Raw genomic sequence first — 17,669 nt, 5'->3', positions numbered from 1 at the left:
CAAAGTGTACAAGCCGCCTTCAAACGAACAAGAACGAGAATATTACATTTTGGATTTGTTTATGTTATAAGAATTATAATAGCATATCAAAGAAGTGCTCATCTGTCAACTCATAATGAATGCCTACCAATAAATAAATATAAGAATTAATGCTAAGGGAGAGTGAAAAAAAATAAAAAAATGTCTTTTATTTTCTATATAGAAAAATCTACCATATCACCAGAAAGTCATTTTATATGTTGTGCTTTTGTCATGGGTGTGCGCGTGTGCGTGCGTGCGTGCGTGCGTGCATGTATGTATGTATGTATGTAAGGCGCGGTAAGTAAACAAAATGTTTGCCAAATTCAGATAACCGAACACATTACCTGTAATCGAAGACATAATTTGGAAAGTTTAATGACTAAATAAAAATGTTACAACCAATTTAGTCAAATTATGCATTTTTCCTTCAATTTATGCAATTTCGACCCCCTGAAAAATCTCGCACACACTTGCAAGCTTACTACCCAATGAAAATTGTGTAAAGATACCTCCTTTATGCAAAAGAAAAGGTTTAAGGTATACAGGAAAATGTGGGAACGAAAATCTTGTTTTTCACCCCTGGCCAACTGACTATAGGTGGAGAGTAGCTTATCAAGACGTAGCTATTGGAAATCTAAATGTAAGCGAACATGTAACAGTACATGTTTTGTTGACACGTTAACAACAGACACGGACCAATGACAGGCAGGCCGTACAATCTACAACAGGGATGTCACAGAAATATCACTCCAATGTTCTGGACATAAGGCTATGTAAGTGTAGAACAGCCTGATCACAATGCTAAAACACAGATCTCCTCAAGACTGATGCAGCAAGAAAACAACAATATCGAACCAACCCATCGGCGACAATGTACACACTAACATCCGGGTCAACCTGTACATTAACCAAAGATCATAATACATCACTGAAAGAGTGAGTGAGTGAGTTGGGTTTAACGCCGCTTTTAACAGTATTCCAGTTATATCGCGGCGTGTCAGCTTAATGTGGGAGGAAAGCCCGAAGTGATGCAGGTCTAAGACGTTTACCACTTCGGTGAAACCCACGAGCACGGGTATGGTGCTGACAAACCTAGAAACATAATTGGGGGGAACCGGGATTCGAACCCACAATCATAGGTTTCTGGCGTGCCCAAGGGACGCAACACTGCACAGCGAATCGCGGCGCCTTAGACGACTGGGCCACCCGTGCCCCCCCCCCCCCCCCCCCCCCCCATCACTGAAAGAAGGACAAACTATTATCACTATAGTATTTTTTTTTGCAGTTGATTTTATTTTACTTTATGTTTGTCACAATTTTAAAGTTTTGTTTGTGTGATGTTCAACGCCGCAATCGTCCAGCTATCATATGACGGCTATCTGTAAATAATCGAGTCTGGACCAGACAATCCAGAGACTGACATCATGAGCATCAATGTACACATTTGGAATACGATGACATGCATCAACCATGTCATCGAGCCTGGCCCGGATGCCGTTTATACTCGTCTCTTACTAGACGACTTGCATATTTTTTTTGTGACGCAGTAGCTGCCACTGTCGATTGAATAGTTCCTATGTTGAAGGTTATCAGACACCCTTTATAACCTTGTATTTCCGGTTAGTCTTGGGGACCGCCTCCCTGGTCTGGTGGTAGAGCATCCGCCCGGAGAACGGAAGGTCCGGGGTTCGATTCCCGGTCGTGTTATACCAAAAGACGTTAAAAGATGCTACTTGTTGTATCCCTGCCTGGTGCTCGACATTAACGGCCTAAAACAAGGACTGGTCGGCTTGGAGTCAGTATACTGTGTCTGAGTGGGATATTCGAGTGAAACTGCGGCATGGTATCTCAGTGGGCTAGCACTATGAAATCGGCATTTGTCCGGATTGTACAAGGACACACGCGCGCGCATGCACGTCGCTTTATTAGTGCAATAATCTTGAACGCGACGTTAAACTCCATTTCCCCTCACCTCTTGCCTTGTGGATAGTTTTACCACTGAGATTGTTTGCAGTGTGTAACATTCTGTGACGTGTTGTCAAAACAAGCGTTGAGCGAGAAACTTGCAATATTCAAATCAGACATGGAGGCGATTCAAGTTAACTCAAGCTATTCAGACATAAATGGTATGAAATAAGTGCTATGTGGAAATGTGGTGACAAAAGTAGAATAAATGTTACCAATGAATACAATAAATGCTGCAGCTGGGCGTGGGGCCATCCCACAGATGACATCCTTACTTTGTCAGCTTGCTGACGGAGTTAACCTCTTTGGGTCATGTGGACAAGGCGTCCGACCTCTGATCAGAAGGTCCGAGGTTCGAATCCCATCACTGTGCTCGGAAATTTTATGACCGCTAAAATACTACTCCATAAATCATTTTATCTTTTTGTAAATAGGAGGTGCTGCTTAGCCTTCAGTAGCCGTTTTCACGAAAACGGTGACGTTCTGCTGTGATGCCGTTTTAGCATGATGGTTGCTCTACAACACCTCTAAGGGTGAAAAGTTCCAAATAATTAATAAATTGATAATAATTGAATATATATCTTTTGACACTTTGCCGTTTTTTGACAACTTCCTCGAGATACTACGTGGCACCGCATGTGTCACTCAATATCTGCTGTCGTGGTGTAACGGATCAACTCTCGACCGCGTTAAAGGAAAGGCCGTTACATTATGCATTATGTACACCGAGTTAACACATCAAGTCAGTCACACTGTGGGGAGAGAGAACGCTGTGTGAATGAGAATGGTTAGAGTGGGGGATGGGGGTGTTATATGGTGTCGGGGGGATCAACCCTTGAGACCTTCAAACAACGCCAGATCAGGATCGATTATATTTCACCCCATGCCCTGAAATATCTTCAAACTTCGTTACATTCAACTTTCACACGAGTCTTCTAGAGCTCTTCTTTCGAGAACTTTGCTTTTTGTAACAACATAAATCTCCCCAGAGTGAGGAACGCATTGAATTTTTGAACTCTCAGTACTTAATGACCGTAAACAATGGTAAACAGTTATGTTTAATGTAAGTTTATGAGTGTGCTTGGTCATGATCTCTCCGCTCCGATACTCGTGTATTCTAGGGCAGTGGTTGGGGGCATCTAATTCCAAACACGCATCCACACTTAGAACAGAACTAAAACTTTTACGAGGGCTGGCAAAAAAGTTCTAAGCCTGACGAACTTTCAACTATATGGGCCATAACAAAGTGAACTAGTCAATGTAGTACAATGAGTTTTGCAACAGAACTGGATTTAGAGTTCAGGGCCCCGTTCCACAAAGTGATCTTAGCGCTAAGATGATCGTAACTCCCATACTTTAACACAGGCTTACGACAGTCGTAACACTAAGATCGCTTTGTGGAACGGGCCCCAGTTTAATATAGTCCTCATTTGCTTGTTTCAAAGTTCAATTTAGTTCAGCTTGAGAAGGCGACCAGCAGCATCGAGGATCTGAACTGAGGGTTTGCTCCCACAGCAGAGGCGACCGAAGAGCATCTTCCCGAGGCAAGGGAGTTAACTGACGGTAAAATTCCAGTTTCCACCCTTGCCGAACTTGGCTTGGCTCAATCGTAGCAACATCTGTGGCTATTACGAGTTATGTCCCTTCTATGTCCCTCCTATTGACCAATCACATTCCACCTCGCATAGCACTTGCATTTGCTTCAAATAAAATGGCGGCGCCCAGTGAAGACGATCTGATCGATAATCAAGATCTGTATTGTAATTAAACGGGCCTTACTTCGCAAAGTGCATCAAATCACCTGTGCACCTTGCATAAAAACATGAAAAGATTAGGAAAATACTTGTCGACGCCCAGTTGAGGGTACACATGCCTTGCAAATACTGAAATCGACCGAATCTGCACGGCAGTGTATGAATCGGATGTCGAGTTCGTTTCGCGATTTTGATTGAATTGATTGATTGGATATGCATAGACTCGTTAGTCCAGCCAACATACAACTCCATCATTCCAGGCTAGTTCGGCAAGGGTGGAAACTGGACTTCTATATTCAGTTTACTTCCTTGCCTCAGGAAACTGGACCTTTATATTCAGTTAACCCCCTTGCCTCGGGAAACTGGACTTTTATATTCAGTTAACTCCCTTGCCTCGGGAAACTGGACTTTTATATTCAGTTAACTCCCTTGCCTCGGGAAGATAATCAAAGAGTGGCATGATGCGCTGGTCCAGTTGTCGATATAGACTCACCATGATCCAATTGCAGCCTCTTGGCCCTGTCTGAAGACCCAACCTTCTTGATTTGCCACAGGAAATAGTAAATGTTTGAGTGTGCTCTAGCTATTCGGGTTTTTTCAGACGTACATGAAAGCGTCCAAGATGGTTGTTGGTTCGAGGACAAAGCGTGCCATGGAGGTTCCAGATCCAAGCAGGGAACCGGACGCTGTAGTCTACCCAAGTGGTTGTCATGTTATAGTTCAAGAGGGACATCTGCTGGTGTTCTGGACTCGCGTTCATGATCTCGACAGGCAGACAGACAGACAGACAGACACAGAGACTTGTATAAAAAGGCCTCCGGGCCAACATACAATCATTATCCTGTACACTTCTTTCGGTATATACTCGATTGGCATCCCCCTGCAAGGGAGTATCGGTATTTCATGGGTCTTTTACAAACAGGGGGGACATCTCATCTGTGGCCATGACATTGTGATTATATAAGTATTTAACAATCGGTAACTGGCGGTTTATTTCTAACATCCTGTTCTGGTAATAAACATCAGCTTCCCTTGGTCCTGTTCCACACAATAATGCCCATGCTTGCCGTAAGAGGCCACCATGCTTGCCGTAATGGGCGACCATGCTTGTCGTAAGAGGCGACTATAACGAGATGAGGTGGTCAGGCTCACCGACTTGGACGATGCATGTCATCGTATCCCATTTGCGTAGGTCGATGCTCATGATGTCAGTCACTTGATTGTCTGGTCCAGATTCGATTATTTACAGACTGCCGTCATATGGGTGGAATATTGCTGAGTGTGGCGTCAAACAACAAACAAACAAACAAAACACTGCCTGTCAGGGATTATAATCCCCTGAGTTAACAACTGAAACATAACATCTTCAGCGTTGTTGCTAAGGTGACATACGTTGTGGACACGGTAATCAAATAGATGAGCAGAAATAAAAAGAGATAATCGTTGAAATTGAATGTAGAGTCATGTTGTTTTTCTTCATTTTTAGGGGCTGAGATATTTTTTCTTCTGAAAAGAGGGCTGAGATTTGTTTAGGACACATTTCAAATTCAACCTAGGGAAAGAATGTTAAACTTTTCTCACTGTTCACTAAACATAATAACTGTACAGATGTAGGTGGTTTTGTAAATGAAAGTAGCAGTATAATATAGCATTTTATAAAATAATAAATAAAAGACCATTTTTTTTACAACACCATGTGTAGCAAATCCCATTGAACTTGACATGTTTGTACTCACATCTACTGGAAATGTACTTTTTAATTACTACGATGATGTGAATGATGGACATAAGTAGCATAACTTTTAATGTCAACTGACGAAAAAAGGAAACTGAAAGTTGGACACGTTGGGTCCAAAACCCCGAATAGTGTTACAATATGGTTGAGAATCAATCACACAAACACAACCACAACCACAACAGTTTGCTGAGTATAATGCACGTGCTACACTACCCAGATCAGTGGAACTTGAGTTTGAACTGAAACTGTTGCTGCACTTGCAGCATGCCAGCCTACAAAGATATGGATATAGAAGGAACGATGTACTGTTCAATCACACCCAAACCGTTGGACAGTGACAAATAACATACTGAGATTAATGGTACTGAAAGAACAAGCCTTGGTATGATACATCAAAAAGCAACGCACGACCACGTTGCAAGGAGTTTTGGTTGTAGCCGACTGACAGTCACCAGGCTGATAGTCCGTTATAGGCACAGTGGATGGACGGGAGACAGGCGACACTTCTCATTGTCATGGTTAAAAAACGTGATAGCTCTTATGGCTTTGCCGTTGATTAAAGACGTCTCAATGCAGTAACCAAACCCTCTACCCTCTACCCTCTACCCTCTACCACCTCTGCCAATATTTTTAGTGTGCTTGATTGTGCTAGTGGCTTTAGGCAAATAACACTCCATCCAGATGCAAAACACGAGTCGGCCTCAATTACACCCGATGGTATTTTTGGATGGAATAGCCTCCCCTTTGGCCTCAAAAATGGCATTTCTGGAAACCATTTCAGAAGCAATAAAGAAATGAATTGGCGTTCCATACTAAAATATGTAGATGACATAATATTTTCCAAAACGTTTGGAGACATTTGAGTCACCTCAAGGCAGTAATCCAAAAGATCAAAGACGCAGGCCGCACTCTAAAACCAAGAAAATGTAAATTTGCGACAAAACAAGTCACCTACTTAGGGCATATCATCAGCAAAGATGGCATTCATGTCGATCCTTCAAAAATAGATTCAGTCACACCGATCCCACCGTCTGAAAATGTCCATGATGTGTGTCATTTCTTAGATTTGACCTTGTGTTTGTTGCAAACCTTCCTGGCATCGACTCCCCTCCATACAACTGTCTTTCGATTCGAAAAGCTGAAGCAAGCCCTTACAACAGCCCCCATCCTTGTATATCCCGACGAAAACAAACCTTTCATCCTCACAACTGATGCATCTCAAACTGCAATAGGGTACATTGTAGGTCAACTTAAATTCTCATGGTGTAACTAGGAATGATGTTGTTAATTTATGTCTTTTGACCATACAATTATCTTCCTGTTCTGTGTTTAGGAACAAACAATGTTGATTGGTAACGTTTCTTTTGCGCGTCAGTTTCAAAGTAAGGGTATATGATGCTCACAGAAAACAACTGTTATGGCTTCTTGAAATGGAAGATTTGAAATGATTATTAATAAATAAGGGTTACAGGTATTATCTCTCATGGTCATGTCATTCTGTCAGATATTATGGCTTTGCTCAGGAAATAATCTGTATTTATGTGGATGGCCATATTGTGGTCGAAACTTTTTATTGAGGATGAGTTCTTTCAAGCAGAGGAAGGCTGAGTTTTTTTATTTATACAAAATTATCACATGTTTATTTTCCCAAAGAAAACGTTTTATGTAATAATATGTGTGTATATATAACACACGATATATTTCTGGTGATACTGAATGCTGCTTTGAGCGCACTAATGAAAAGATAAAAGATTGCAGGTTCTTCTAGACGTTTACTGGCGCTAGACAATAGCTTTGCCGAACTATTTGATTTTGTATGCGTTTGCTCACCAGTGTTCTCGTTCTCGGAAATTAACTGTTCGAATTTGAACATCCAACAATTCAAAGAACGGTCAATAATAACCATTTTAAAAATAATTTGGGATGTAAAAGACACCAGTAATAAATAACATTAAAATTAATACTTTTCCAACACGAATAAAAAGAATTACCGTTTCCTGTAATCAAATTACCCTTTGTTAGTATCGCGCAAACGCATCTTGCCGAACTGTTTGATTGTTTGGAAATAGCTCAAACGTGATTGGTCGATACATCGGAAGCGCTTTCTTCGAAAGCTTGGAAAGGCCGACGACAACAACTCAGGTTAGAATCTATCATCGTGTTGTGTGCATATGGAATGAAAAATTTTATTCCCGTGGCCACGCCGCATGTTGCATTCCGAAGGGTCACGGAATATCGGAATATACTGCAAAAATAGCCCTAACAGTTTCAGACGCTTTGAGAGTGCTGGCTTCTCTCCCCGTGGCGGTGATCCTGTCCATGTTGTTTATGGACGAGTCTCACACTGCTTCATCAGCTTACAAGAGTCTTTTGTTCCATTGACACTGACTGAGTGGAGTCGTATGGACCTGACATATCGTTTAAATTGAGCACTATATTTCGGTATGATATCACAAAATTCAATATTTGTAAACACTGCCAATATTCAGATCAATGGTAGGCCTAGATGTAAGCAGTTTATCTGATAATGGTTGAAGGCCTAGTTGTGAACAGTGGTACTGTTGACAACAGTTAGCCTAAGTACTGCCTCCATTTCCTACAGTTTGGGATTTTTGTCTTCAAGACTAAGATTCTCCCTGCCAAATAAGGTTGAACTATGAGTATATATAACACTTAAATGCCAAAGGGCACACTTGGCAAAAGAACATTTCAATCTATATAGATTGAACAACAATAAGATGAACAATTGCCAAATATATCTATAATCCAACACTAACTATGTACATGTCAAAGGGAATCCAAGGCAAGCTAGATTCATGAAGTGTGAATCATTGGCAACTAACTCTTGCCTAATACAAGCTTGTAAACAGACACACTCAGTACACATGCATTTACCTGATGATAAAATATTTTGTATTTACGTTTATTTCATTTACTTACAAAAGCATTTAAATCAAGCTGTTGAACCCGCTGTTGTTTTAGCACGGCAACAAAGCTCATGCACATCCCTTACCAAAATGGCAGAAGGTGCGGGTATACTGCATTCTTGCTGACACACTCAACATAAGGAGGACTCTTATAAGAAACGGGTACCATTGAGCCTGATTGTTTATGCAAATAGATATTGAAGTAAACATGGAGTTAGTTACAGGAGAATCCTACATCATGCGAACATGCCGATAATATTTAGCCCCACACTTCGCTGTGCAGAGTTGCGTCCCTTTCCAGAAACCTGTGAATGTGGGTTTCGAATCCCACTTCACCCCAATTATGTTAGTAAGGTTTGTCAGCACCATATCCGTGCTTGTGGGTTTCACCAAAGTTCTAAATGTCTTGAGACCTGCATCACTTCAGGCTTTCCTCCCACATTAAACTAACATGATATTACTGGAAATACTGTTAAAAGTAGCACGATAAGGTTTAGGGTAATACTGTATCGTTGTGTATGGTAAATTTCAGAACCTGTAGTCTGCAAAATACCTTGATTCACATGATGACTGTCTCTACTGAACAAAACTTCTGTCAGACTATCACAGGTTTTCTACAGTTTTATTCATTACCTATGCAGTGAATATGAAGTACAGATTAGGGATCAGACGGGTTACTGGTGGGTACTGACTAGGACCCGCGTACCCACAGGACTACCAAGACCCATGGTTAGTCACATGATATATTGTTTAATGACTGGAACTATCTGGAAGTCTGTGAATACACTGCAGGTCATAAATGTTTGCATTTCTTTATGACTATTCACCCATTCCTGGCTTACGACTTACATAGTTTTTAATCAAACAATTCCCAATAGGACATCTCTTGAGACCTACAACAGGTACCCGGGTAGGGTTGGGTGGGGTAATAGGGGTTTGGATACCTGGGTACTAAATTTGGACTCGTCCCAGCTCCAGTACAGATATAAATAGAACAATAAATTGTCATTAGCAGGATATTGGCCAGAGATCATAAGTTTCTGTGAGTGCTGTTATTTAATCTACCATATAAACGCTGATATCATACACAATGGTAAAGTAATTAATGTTTTGGTAAATTCTGATATCTTTTCTTATTTCAGAGATAGTTTTGCTTGCAATGGCTGCACTTAGGTTTCAAATTCATGTTGACAAAGAAAATGCCAGCTCACTTGGTGTAAACCCTAAACTCCGCAATGGGAGCACTTCAGGAATACGTAAGTTTGGCTTCAACATTTGTTCACTCTCTTACAGTACATGCCTTCTAGTTCTTTTCAGGGTCACAGATGGCCCAGTCGTCTAAGGTGATGGAATTCGCTGTGCCCCTTCGGCAAACCAGTAACCTATGATCATGTGTTTGAATCCTGGTTTGCCACAATTTTGTTTCTAGATTTGTCCGCACCATACCTGTGTTCGTTGGTTTCACCAAAGTTGTGAACGTCAGCAACCTGCATCACTTCAAGGTTTCCTCGCACATTCTGCTGACACGCTGTGATATAACTGGAATACTGTTAAAAGCGGCATTAAACCCAGCTCACTCACTCAGGATAGTTCTTTTCATGTCTATTTTATCATGGATATGCATTTGTTATTTTTGTAAGAAATAATAATGGTAATCTCAATGTCGCTGTTTCTGAAAATGTCTTCAGCACCTATTTTTGTCATAAGAGCGGAATGAAATGTCACAATGGGTGACCTGACTTAATACGAGTTATTGTACCCTGATGGTATGAGTTGTTGCTCCTTGTTTCAAATAGTGGTTGCCCTGGGCAAGACTAAATTACAGACTGCCTAAATATAGCTGGAATACTGCTGACTGGAGCATATAACAGTCACACTTTGGAACCCTATATGCAGTGTTAGCTTGATTTCAGCTAGCTTTGGCCTGGGAGCATTCATGTCAATAATTGTGGCTATTTTAATAGGTTATACTATTTTCTTGATTATATTTATTGGAAGTGATATTTTTCATTGTAATCATGGTAATAATCCAGATTGAAATGATAAGTTTCATGTTGAAGTTTGTCATTGATGTATTGGTCGTGTTTCTGTCAGGAGGGAAAGTCTTCCAGGAGTCCATCACCCCGGGTCTGACGAAGCCACGGAAAGCCCTCGGAGACGTCAACACACCGGCTAGTTCTCGGCCTCGCAAGGCTCTAGGAGATGTGAATGGGACAAGTGGAGGAATCCTGAAGCCTGTGAAGGGGAAGTCTGGAGGGTTGAAACCGCTCTCGCTGAACCCTCAGAGTTTCAAGAAGCCAGAAGGGAAAAGGTCACAGGTACGGACTATTGGTTATTATATCAGTGGCATTTACAGCTGTACCTCCCCATGGGGATTCCAGCTTAGAATATCTCCCCAGCCGCCTTTGTAGTCTGTAAGAACAAACTAATGGTTTGCGTGGTCACTCTTGGTGACTTAGTTGATTGCATATCATGGTACACCCACCGATGGTATGGATCATTGCTCATCATATTAATCACTGGTTTGTCTGGCACAGACTGCCATCATATGGGTGAGTGTGCAGCTTTAACAACAAACAAAACAAAGTTATGCTTCAGTCTCATTTTTTTAGAACAGCTGTTTATCAGATACTTATGTCTGGTCAATAATACTGCATTATATCAGCCTTTGGTCTGTCCCAGTAAGATGATACTTTTTCCACAGCTTTTGATATTTTTGGATCCTTCAGGAAAAAGGACTAAGGAAACAAGAGCCAAAGATATCTGTGCCCGTGTTACAGACAGCCCGCAGTTGCCAGCCTGCGTCTTCACTGTGTGAGGACATAGAGCAGATGCACGTTGAGAAGGAGCCAGGTAAAGTAGATGGCTGACTCAAACTGCCTTAAACGGATAGTTCCAACATTTGACTTGTTTCTGGATAACCTTGTCAAATAGAGACCTTTCTATCTCAGTTAACTGTACAGGCAGTGGAAACCAGAAATAAATAATACAAATATGACTTTTCCACACTGTAACTGTGATGACTTGTTTCTTGCTAAGTTGTTCCTTGTGTAGATGATGATGAGGATGTGTGGCCGGCGCGGGAGCGGATCAGTACGTACATCGACAAGTTGATCAGCTGGCGTCCACCCTGTCTGTACAATACGTGGAGTGATAGTGATGATGAAGAGGATGACAGGAAGATTCAGGAGATGATGGGCCAGCTGGATGCCCTCCCAACACCCAAAATCGCTGCAGGTAACATAATACTCTATCTTCCTAAAGCAGGTCTTGCATAACCCCATCTCATCTAACCCAGTGATGTAGATACACACACCCAACTCACACACATTCACCAAGTAATGCAGAACCCCAATGTCATTCAACCCAGTAATACTGAGTCCCAGCTCCTCACACCAAGTAATGTAGAGCCTCAGCTGCTCACACCAAGTAATGTAGAGCCTCAGCTCCTCACACCAAGTAATGTAGAGCCCCAACTCCTCACACCAAGTAATGTAGAGCCCCAGCTCCTCACACCAAGTAATGTAGAGCCCCAGCTCCTCACACCAAGTAATGTAGAGCCTCAGCTCCTCACACCAAGTAATGTAGAGCCTCAGCTGCTCACACCAAGTAATGTAGAGTCCCAGCTCCTCACATCAAGTAATGTAGAGCCCCAGCTCCTCACACCAAGTAATGTAGAGCCTCAGCTCCTCACACCAAGTGATGTAGAGCCCCAGCTCCTCACACCAAGTAATGTAGAGCCTCAGCTCCTCACATCAAGTAATGTAGAGCCCCAGCTCCTCACACCAAGTAATGTAGAGCCCCAGCTCCTCACATCAAGCAATGTAGACTCCCAGCTCCTCACACCAAGTAATGTAGACTCCCAGCTCCTCACATCAAGTAATGTAGACTCCCAGCTCCTCACACCAAGTAATGTAGTGCCCCAGCTCCTCACATCAAGTAATGTAGAGCCCCGGTTCCTCACATCAAGTAATGTAGAGCCCCAGCTCCTCACATCAAGTAATGTAGACTCCCAGCTCCTCACACCAAGTAATGTAGACTCCCAGCTCCTCACAACAAGTAATGTAGTGCCCCAGCTCCTCACACCAAGTAATGTAGTGCCCCAGCTCCTCACATCAAGTAATGTAGACTCCCAGCTCCTCACACCAAGTAATGTAGACTCCCAGCTCCTCACACCAAGTAATGTAGACTCCCAGCACCTCACACCAAGTAATGTAGACTCCCAGCTCCTCACATCAAGTAATGTAGAGCCCCGGTTCCTCACATCAAGTAATGTAGAGCCCCAGCTCCTCACATCAAGTAATGTAGACTCCCAGCTCCTCACATCAAGTAATGTAGACTCCCAGCTCCTCACACCAAGTAATGTAGAGCCTCAGCTCCTCACACCAAGTAATGTAGAGCCTCAGCTCCTCACATCAAGTAATGTAGAGCCCCAACTCTCACACTAAGTAATGTAGAGCCTCAGCTCCTCACACCAAGTAATGTAGGGCCCCGGTTCCTCACACCAAGTAATGTAGCGCCCCAGCTCTCACACTAAGTAATGTAGAGCCTCAGCTCCTCACACCAAGTAATGTAGAGCCTCAGCTCCTCACACCAAGTAATGTAGAGCCCCAACTCTCACACTAAGTAATGTAGAGCCTCAGCTCCTCACACCAAGTAATGTAGAGCCCCAGCTCCTCACACCAAGTAAGGTGGAGACCCAGCTCCTCACACCCAAGTAATGTACATCCCTAGCTTGTCACGCCGAGTTATGCTGAACCCCAGATCATTCAAGCCAGTAATGTAGAAGTACTAAAACCCATAACCCAATTACCAACTGTATTATAGTCATCCAACCCAGTAATGTTGCTATCCCTCTTCCCCATACAAGTAATGTTGAACACTGCTTTGAATTGCAACTGGTTTTGCATCAAGACTTTTCTTCCTTCACAGCTCAATATTAACGATTATGACATGCTACAGACATAGTGGCTGATTATTGAAATATTACTGTTACAGTTGAAGACACTATAGTGCATGTGGAATCTCTGACTGTGCCCCTGCCAGAAGTGGATGTACCATTCGCCGATATATCTTTACTGGACTCCAGTCAGAACACTTCTCTGCCATCTCTAGAAGACTCCTACAGTATTGTGCCCAATCCTGGCACCTTGCAACTCAAAGACATCTGAACATAATGTGCCAAATATCTCCGCCAGATCCATCGATCATTGTTCACACCATCATCCCATCCTCACTGTGTCATCTTGCCCTCTGAAGCCATGAACATACTGCCCTCTCATCTATCATCGTTCGCAAAGTACATTCCCTAGGCCCCTTGGTGATGTACTTCATACTTCGCAGACCTTGCCGTAAGTCAGTATTCCAGATAGGAGCTTCTCTGTCCGGGTTGATGGTGCCAGCCATGTGAGGCGGGTATGCCGGACATCTAGTCGAGACTGGTACAGCAAGATCATGACAGAGAGATGACATGACAGCAAGAGCTGCATCAGGGCATGTGGCAGTCAGTTTCTTGTATGTAATGGTTTCTCAGAAGTTTGCTGTCTGGATACTTTGGTTTTATTCAACTGTAAATAAATGTAGGCTTTGTGTAAATAAACATGTTTTACGTTATATTTGATATTGCTAGTGTTAACCTGCTCAAAAACACACCCAATTTACATGTTCATTGAATTTGAAAACACAAACACCACACACAGACAACTTGTTGGTTATGTTATAAGTCATTCTGAGATGATTAAATTTGGCCTTTGTCTTTTGTGTTATATCTTTACTGGAGGCTAAAATAGCCAACACGTAAGGTTGATAGCTTCAGCCAACTGCAGTTTTAGGCTCTTGTTTTGACTGTTGGTTGCACAGCTCTCACCATGGACTTACCCAGACGAAACAAGACTAAACAGAAGTCATGTTTGTTGAAACAAAAATTGGTCTCTCCAGTTTTATTTTATATCCAAAGTCCTTACCCTCATGGCCAAGTGATGACATCATTAGGATTCCTGGACAAGTGTTGTCCAGGGTTGAGTGACCGAGAAGAGAGCAGAAAGAAGCATTAATGAGAAATAAAACAACACACACCCTCCTTTTGTTTGATTTTTTTGTTTAACGCCACACTCTGCAATACCAGTATTTCAGCTGGCTATGGCAGGCTGTAAATAAATGAGACTGAACCAGACCATCCAGTGATTGATATTGTGTGCAATGATCCACGCAGTCAGATACGATGACATTCCATCAACAAGTCCGTGTCTGACCACCCAATCCATTAGGTCGACTCTTACAATCAGAGTAGGATGCAACCCATGAAGATCCTGGTAGAGAATAGGTCTTCAGCAACCCATGATTGCCATATAAAAGGCGACTATACTTGTCGAAAGAGGCGACAAGAAGATCGGGTGGTCAGGCTTGCTGACTTGATGAATGCATGTCATCGTATCCCAGATCGATGCTCATGTCAATAAATATAGGATACTGTCTGGTCCAGGCTTGATTATTTCCAGACCGCCGTCATATAGCTGAAATATATTAAGCAAACAAACAAAGAATAGGAACAAATCAACCAGAATCCCCATTGGGCATAAGTATTGGTACTTGACTGAAAATCCCATCGTTGAGATCAAGTTTGGTACAAATCTGTGACAAAGACAAATATGTTAACAAACATTGGTGATACTTATTTCATGAGTGACCTTGATCTACAATGTCAGATAAAGTATATATGGTGATGAACCAATACAGGTGTTCATGAGTATGGTTTACGCTGCTTTTAGCAATATTCCGGCAATAACATGGCGGGGGACACCAGAAATGGCTTCACACATTGTACCCATGTCGAGAATCGAACCCAGGTCTTTGGTGTGACGAGTGAACGCTTTAACCACTAGGCTACTGGACCGCTCCAAGTGTTCATGAAGGTTTGTGGTCACTGATTGAAAACATGCTCTTTTCTTATCAATTAAAATAATCCTGAGTTTTGTGACAAGTTTTTTTATGTTATCTTTGATTGAAATCATCCGAAATCAAAGGATCATATCTGGATCCCACGCAAGAGATTTGGTCAAACTTGTCTTAAATTGAAAACTTGTGAAAAAATGGAATGGAACTTCTTACACTTATCATGCTTATGTTATTATGAGCATTACAAAACATCAAAAAAGACAAATATTCCGAATGTCAAACATTAAAATCAGAGTATTGTACCTTTAACAAATCTATGTATAAATTAAACTAAATTTGAAAACAAAAGCATCATCAACATAAATTATTGTATACAGATTCTTACTAATGGACAAGTGGGGCAATGGCCCCATCTGAACCTATTGACCTCAATGAGTTCATTTTACACTATAGTATTTCAACGGTACCAAGGCCACCTACAGGCCAGTAGTTGATCGAATGATTGACGTTCTGGAGCATCAGAGTATATAAACACGACATTGACACAATCTACCAAGTCACAGAGCCCTTCTACTCCAGTCATCTGAGCCTGCATCTACACGGGAACCAGGATATCAGGCTATCACGTCAGTCTGGGCCCAGACCTTTTGAGTCTACTAGCCTGAAGTTGGCTCTTTGCATTTTTCTTGTACATTTTAGTGTAATCCTATCGACTGAACTTAGTAGACCGAACAGAATTTTACTGGATTTGGGCAAAAGTGTGCGAGTCGGTTTAACATCGTATTTAACAGTATTCCAGTTATGTCACAGGGTGTCAGCTTATTGTGGGAGGAAAGCCCAAAGTGATGCAGATCCCAGACGTTAAACCCCCAAGCACGAATATGATGCTGTCAAACCAAGAAACAGAATCGGGCGAACCCATCTTCCGTTCGCAAGGGAGTTAATTGACTACAATTTCTACCCTTGCCGAACTAAGCTGGAATTATTGGATTACTTTGTGGCTGGACTAATGAGTCTATGCATAGTCCAATCAAAAACATGGAGACTGCCATGCAGATTTCAGTTGATTGCAGGATTTGCAGGGCATATGTACTGTCAACTGGGCGTTGACAGATATTTTTCAAATCTTTTCATATTTCTAATCGAGGTGTTCAAATGATTAGATGCACCTAGTGAGGTAAGACCCGTTTTATTAAAATAAAGATCTTGCTTATCGATCAGATTGTCTTGACTGGGTGCCGCCATTTTGTTTAAAGCAAATGCAAGTGGTACGAGAGGTTGAATCTGATTGGTCAATAAAAGGGACATAACTTGTTATAGCCACTGGTTTGGCAACTGGACTTTTACAGTCAGTTAACTCCCTTGCCTTGGGAAGATGGGCAAACTGGAATTCAAACCCACAATCATAGGTTTCTGGCATGCCAAGGGATGCAACTCTGCTCAGTGAATTGCAGCACCTCGGACTACAGGGCCATCCATGCCACCTCAGTCTGTCATACAGATCATGAAACAAATATAGAATACTAAACGAGCTCCCGTGTAATACCAATTTTATGAAACGAGTGAAAAGTTCTAGCATCATACGAGTGAAAGCAAGTCAGATACCACAACTATTCACGAGTTTCATAAAATTGGTTTAACACGGGAGCGAGTTAAGTATTTTATTTATAACTGGCCATTTATAACGTTTTTAGAATTATACTGTTGAGTGTGAATAGGCTGACACCTACACGATCCACGGCATAATCCAACTGAGTTTAACACAGTAATACTTCAAACACGTCAAAAGTTGAAATGTTTGAATTTAATACCATACAACTGTCCACCTTTAGAATTCAGGCGTCCGTTCCACAAAATTATCGTAGCGTTAAGGTTATCGCAACTCACATTCTTTAACTTAGACCAACGACTGTCGTTGCGCTACAGTACGATCGCCTTGTGGAACGGGGCCTTGCACCTCAAAGTTTACAATCACGTCACAGTACCCGATGACGTAATTTGTGGAATTTTGTTGCAAGATCCATCGACGAAACAATGCCATGTGACGTCAGCCTAGCAACAAGGTTGCTGGGGTCATCGAGTGTGCATAAACTCCTCTCAGTGATCTATCATCTCCACCCGCAATGTCGTTGAATAAGCCAAGGGATGTCGAGAGCTTTCAATATTTGTTCGTAAAACGTGTTCCGAGAGTACATAAGCACGCGTTTTGGTATTACACAATGTGTAATAAAGCTGTATGTTTATTAAACGGTTGATCTCTTCACGGGCAAGTAATAAATATCAAATACAGCCTATGCAAGTCAATAATATTTGGCAGGTCTAGATTACTGCAGTTTCAGGCTAAAAATAACGAAAGTCTCTTGGTTCCTT

The 17,669-nt window shown here is 42.0% G+C and overlaps 1 protein-coding gene across 2 annotated transcripts; it reads left to right on the top strand.

Moving 5' to 3' along the window:
- The first annotated feature begins 7,528 nt into the window (after nt 1-7,528).
- LOC124111725 lies at nt 7,529-14,004 on the top strand. Of its 2 annotated transcripts, none has more exons than XM_046471505.2 (6): nt 7,529-7,620; nt 9,548-9,661; nt 10,500-10,723; nt 11,135-11,258; nt 11,460-11,642; nt 13,404-14,004. In XM_046471505.2, the coding sequence occupies exons 2-6, from the start codon at nt 9,565-9,567 to the stop codon at nt 13,574-13,576; spliced, it is 801 nt and encodes a 266-aa protein (XP_046327461.1). In that variant the 5' UTR covers nt 7,529-7,620; nt 9,548-9,564; the 3' UTR covers nt 13,577-14,004. The 2 variants fall into 2 exon arrangements, with proteins under 2 accessions (XP_046327461.1, XP_046327462.1); XM_046471506.2 differs by lacking the exon at nt 7,529-7,620 and adding an exon at nt 7,654-7,920.
- Nucleotides 14,005-17,669: the final 3,665 nt, after the last annotated feature.

This window comes from Haliotis rufescens, unplaced genomic scaffold (genome assembly GCF_023055435.1).
Source record: "Haliotis rufescens isolate VD_foot unplaced genomic scaffold, xgHalRufe1.0.p SCAF_12, whole genome shotgun sequence".
In the NCBI taxonomy this organism is placed as follows: domain Eukaryota; kingdom Metazoa; phylum Mollusca; class Gastropoda; order Lepetellida; family Haliotidae; genus Haliotis; species Haliotis rufescens.
Note: the sequence above shows the minus strand (reverse complement) of the source record. Positions and strands in the feature narration are given on the sequence as shown.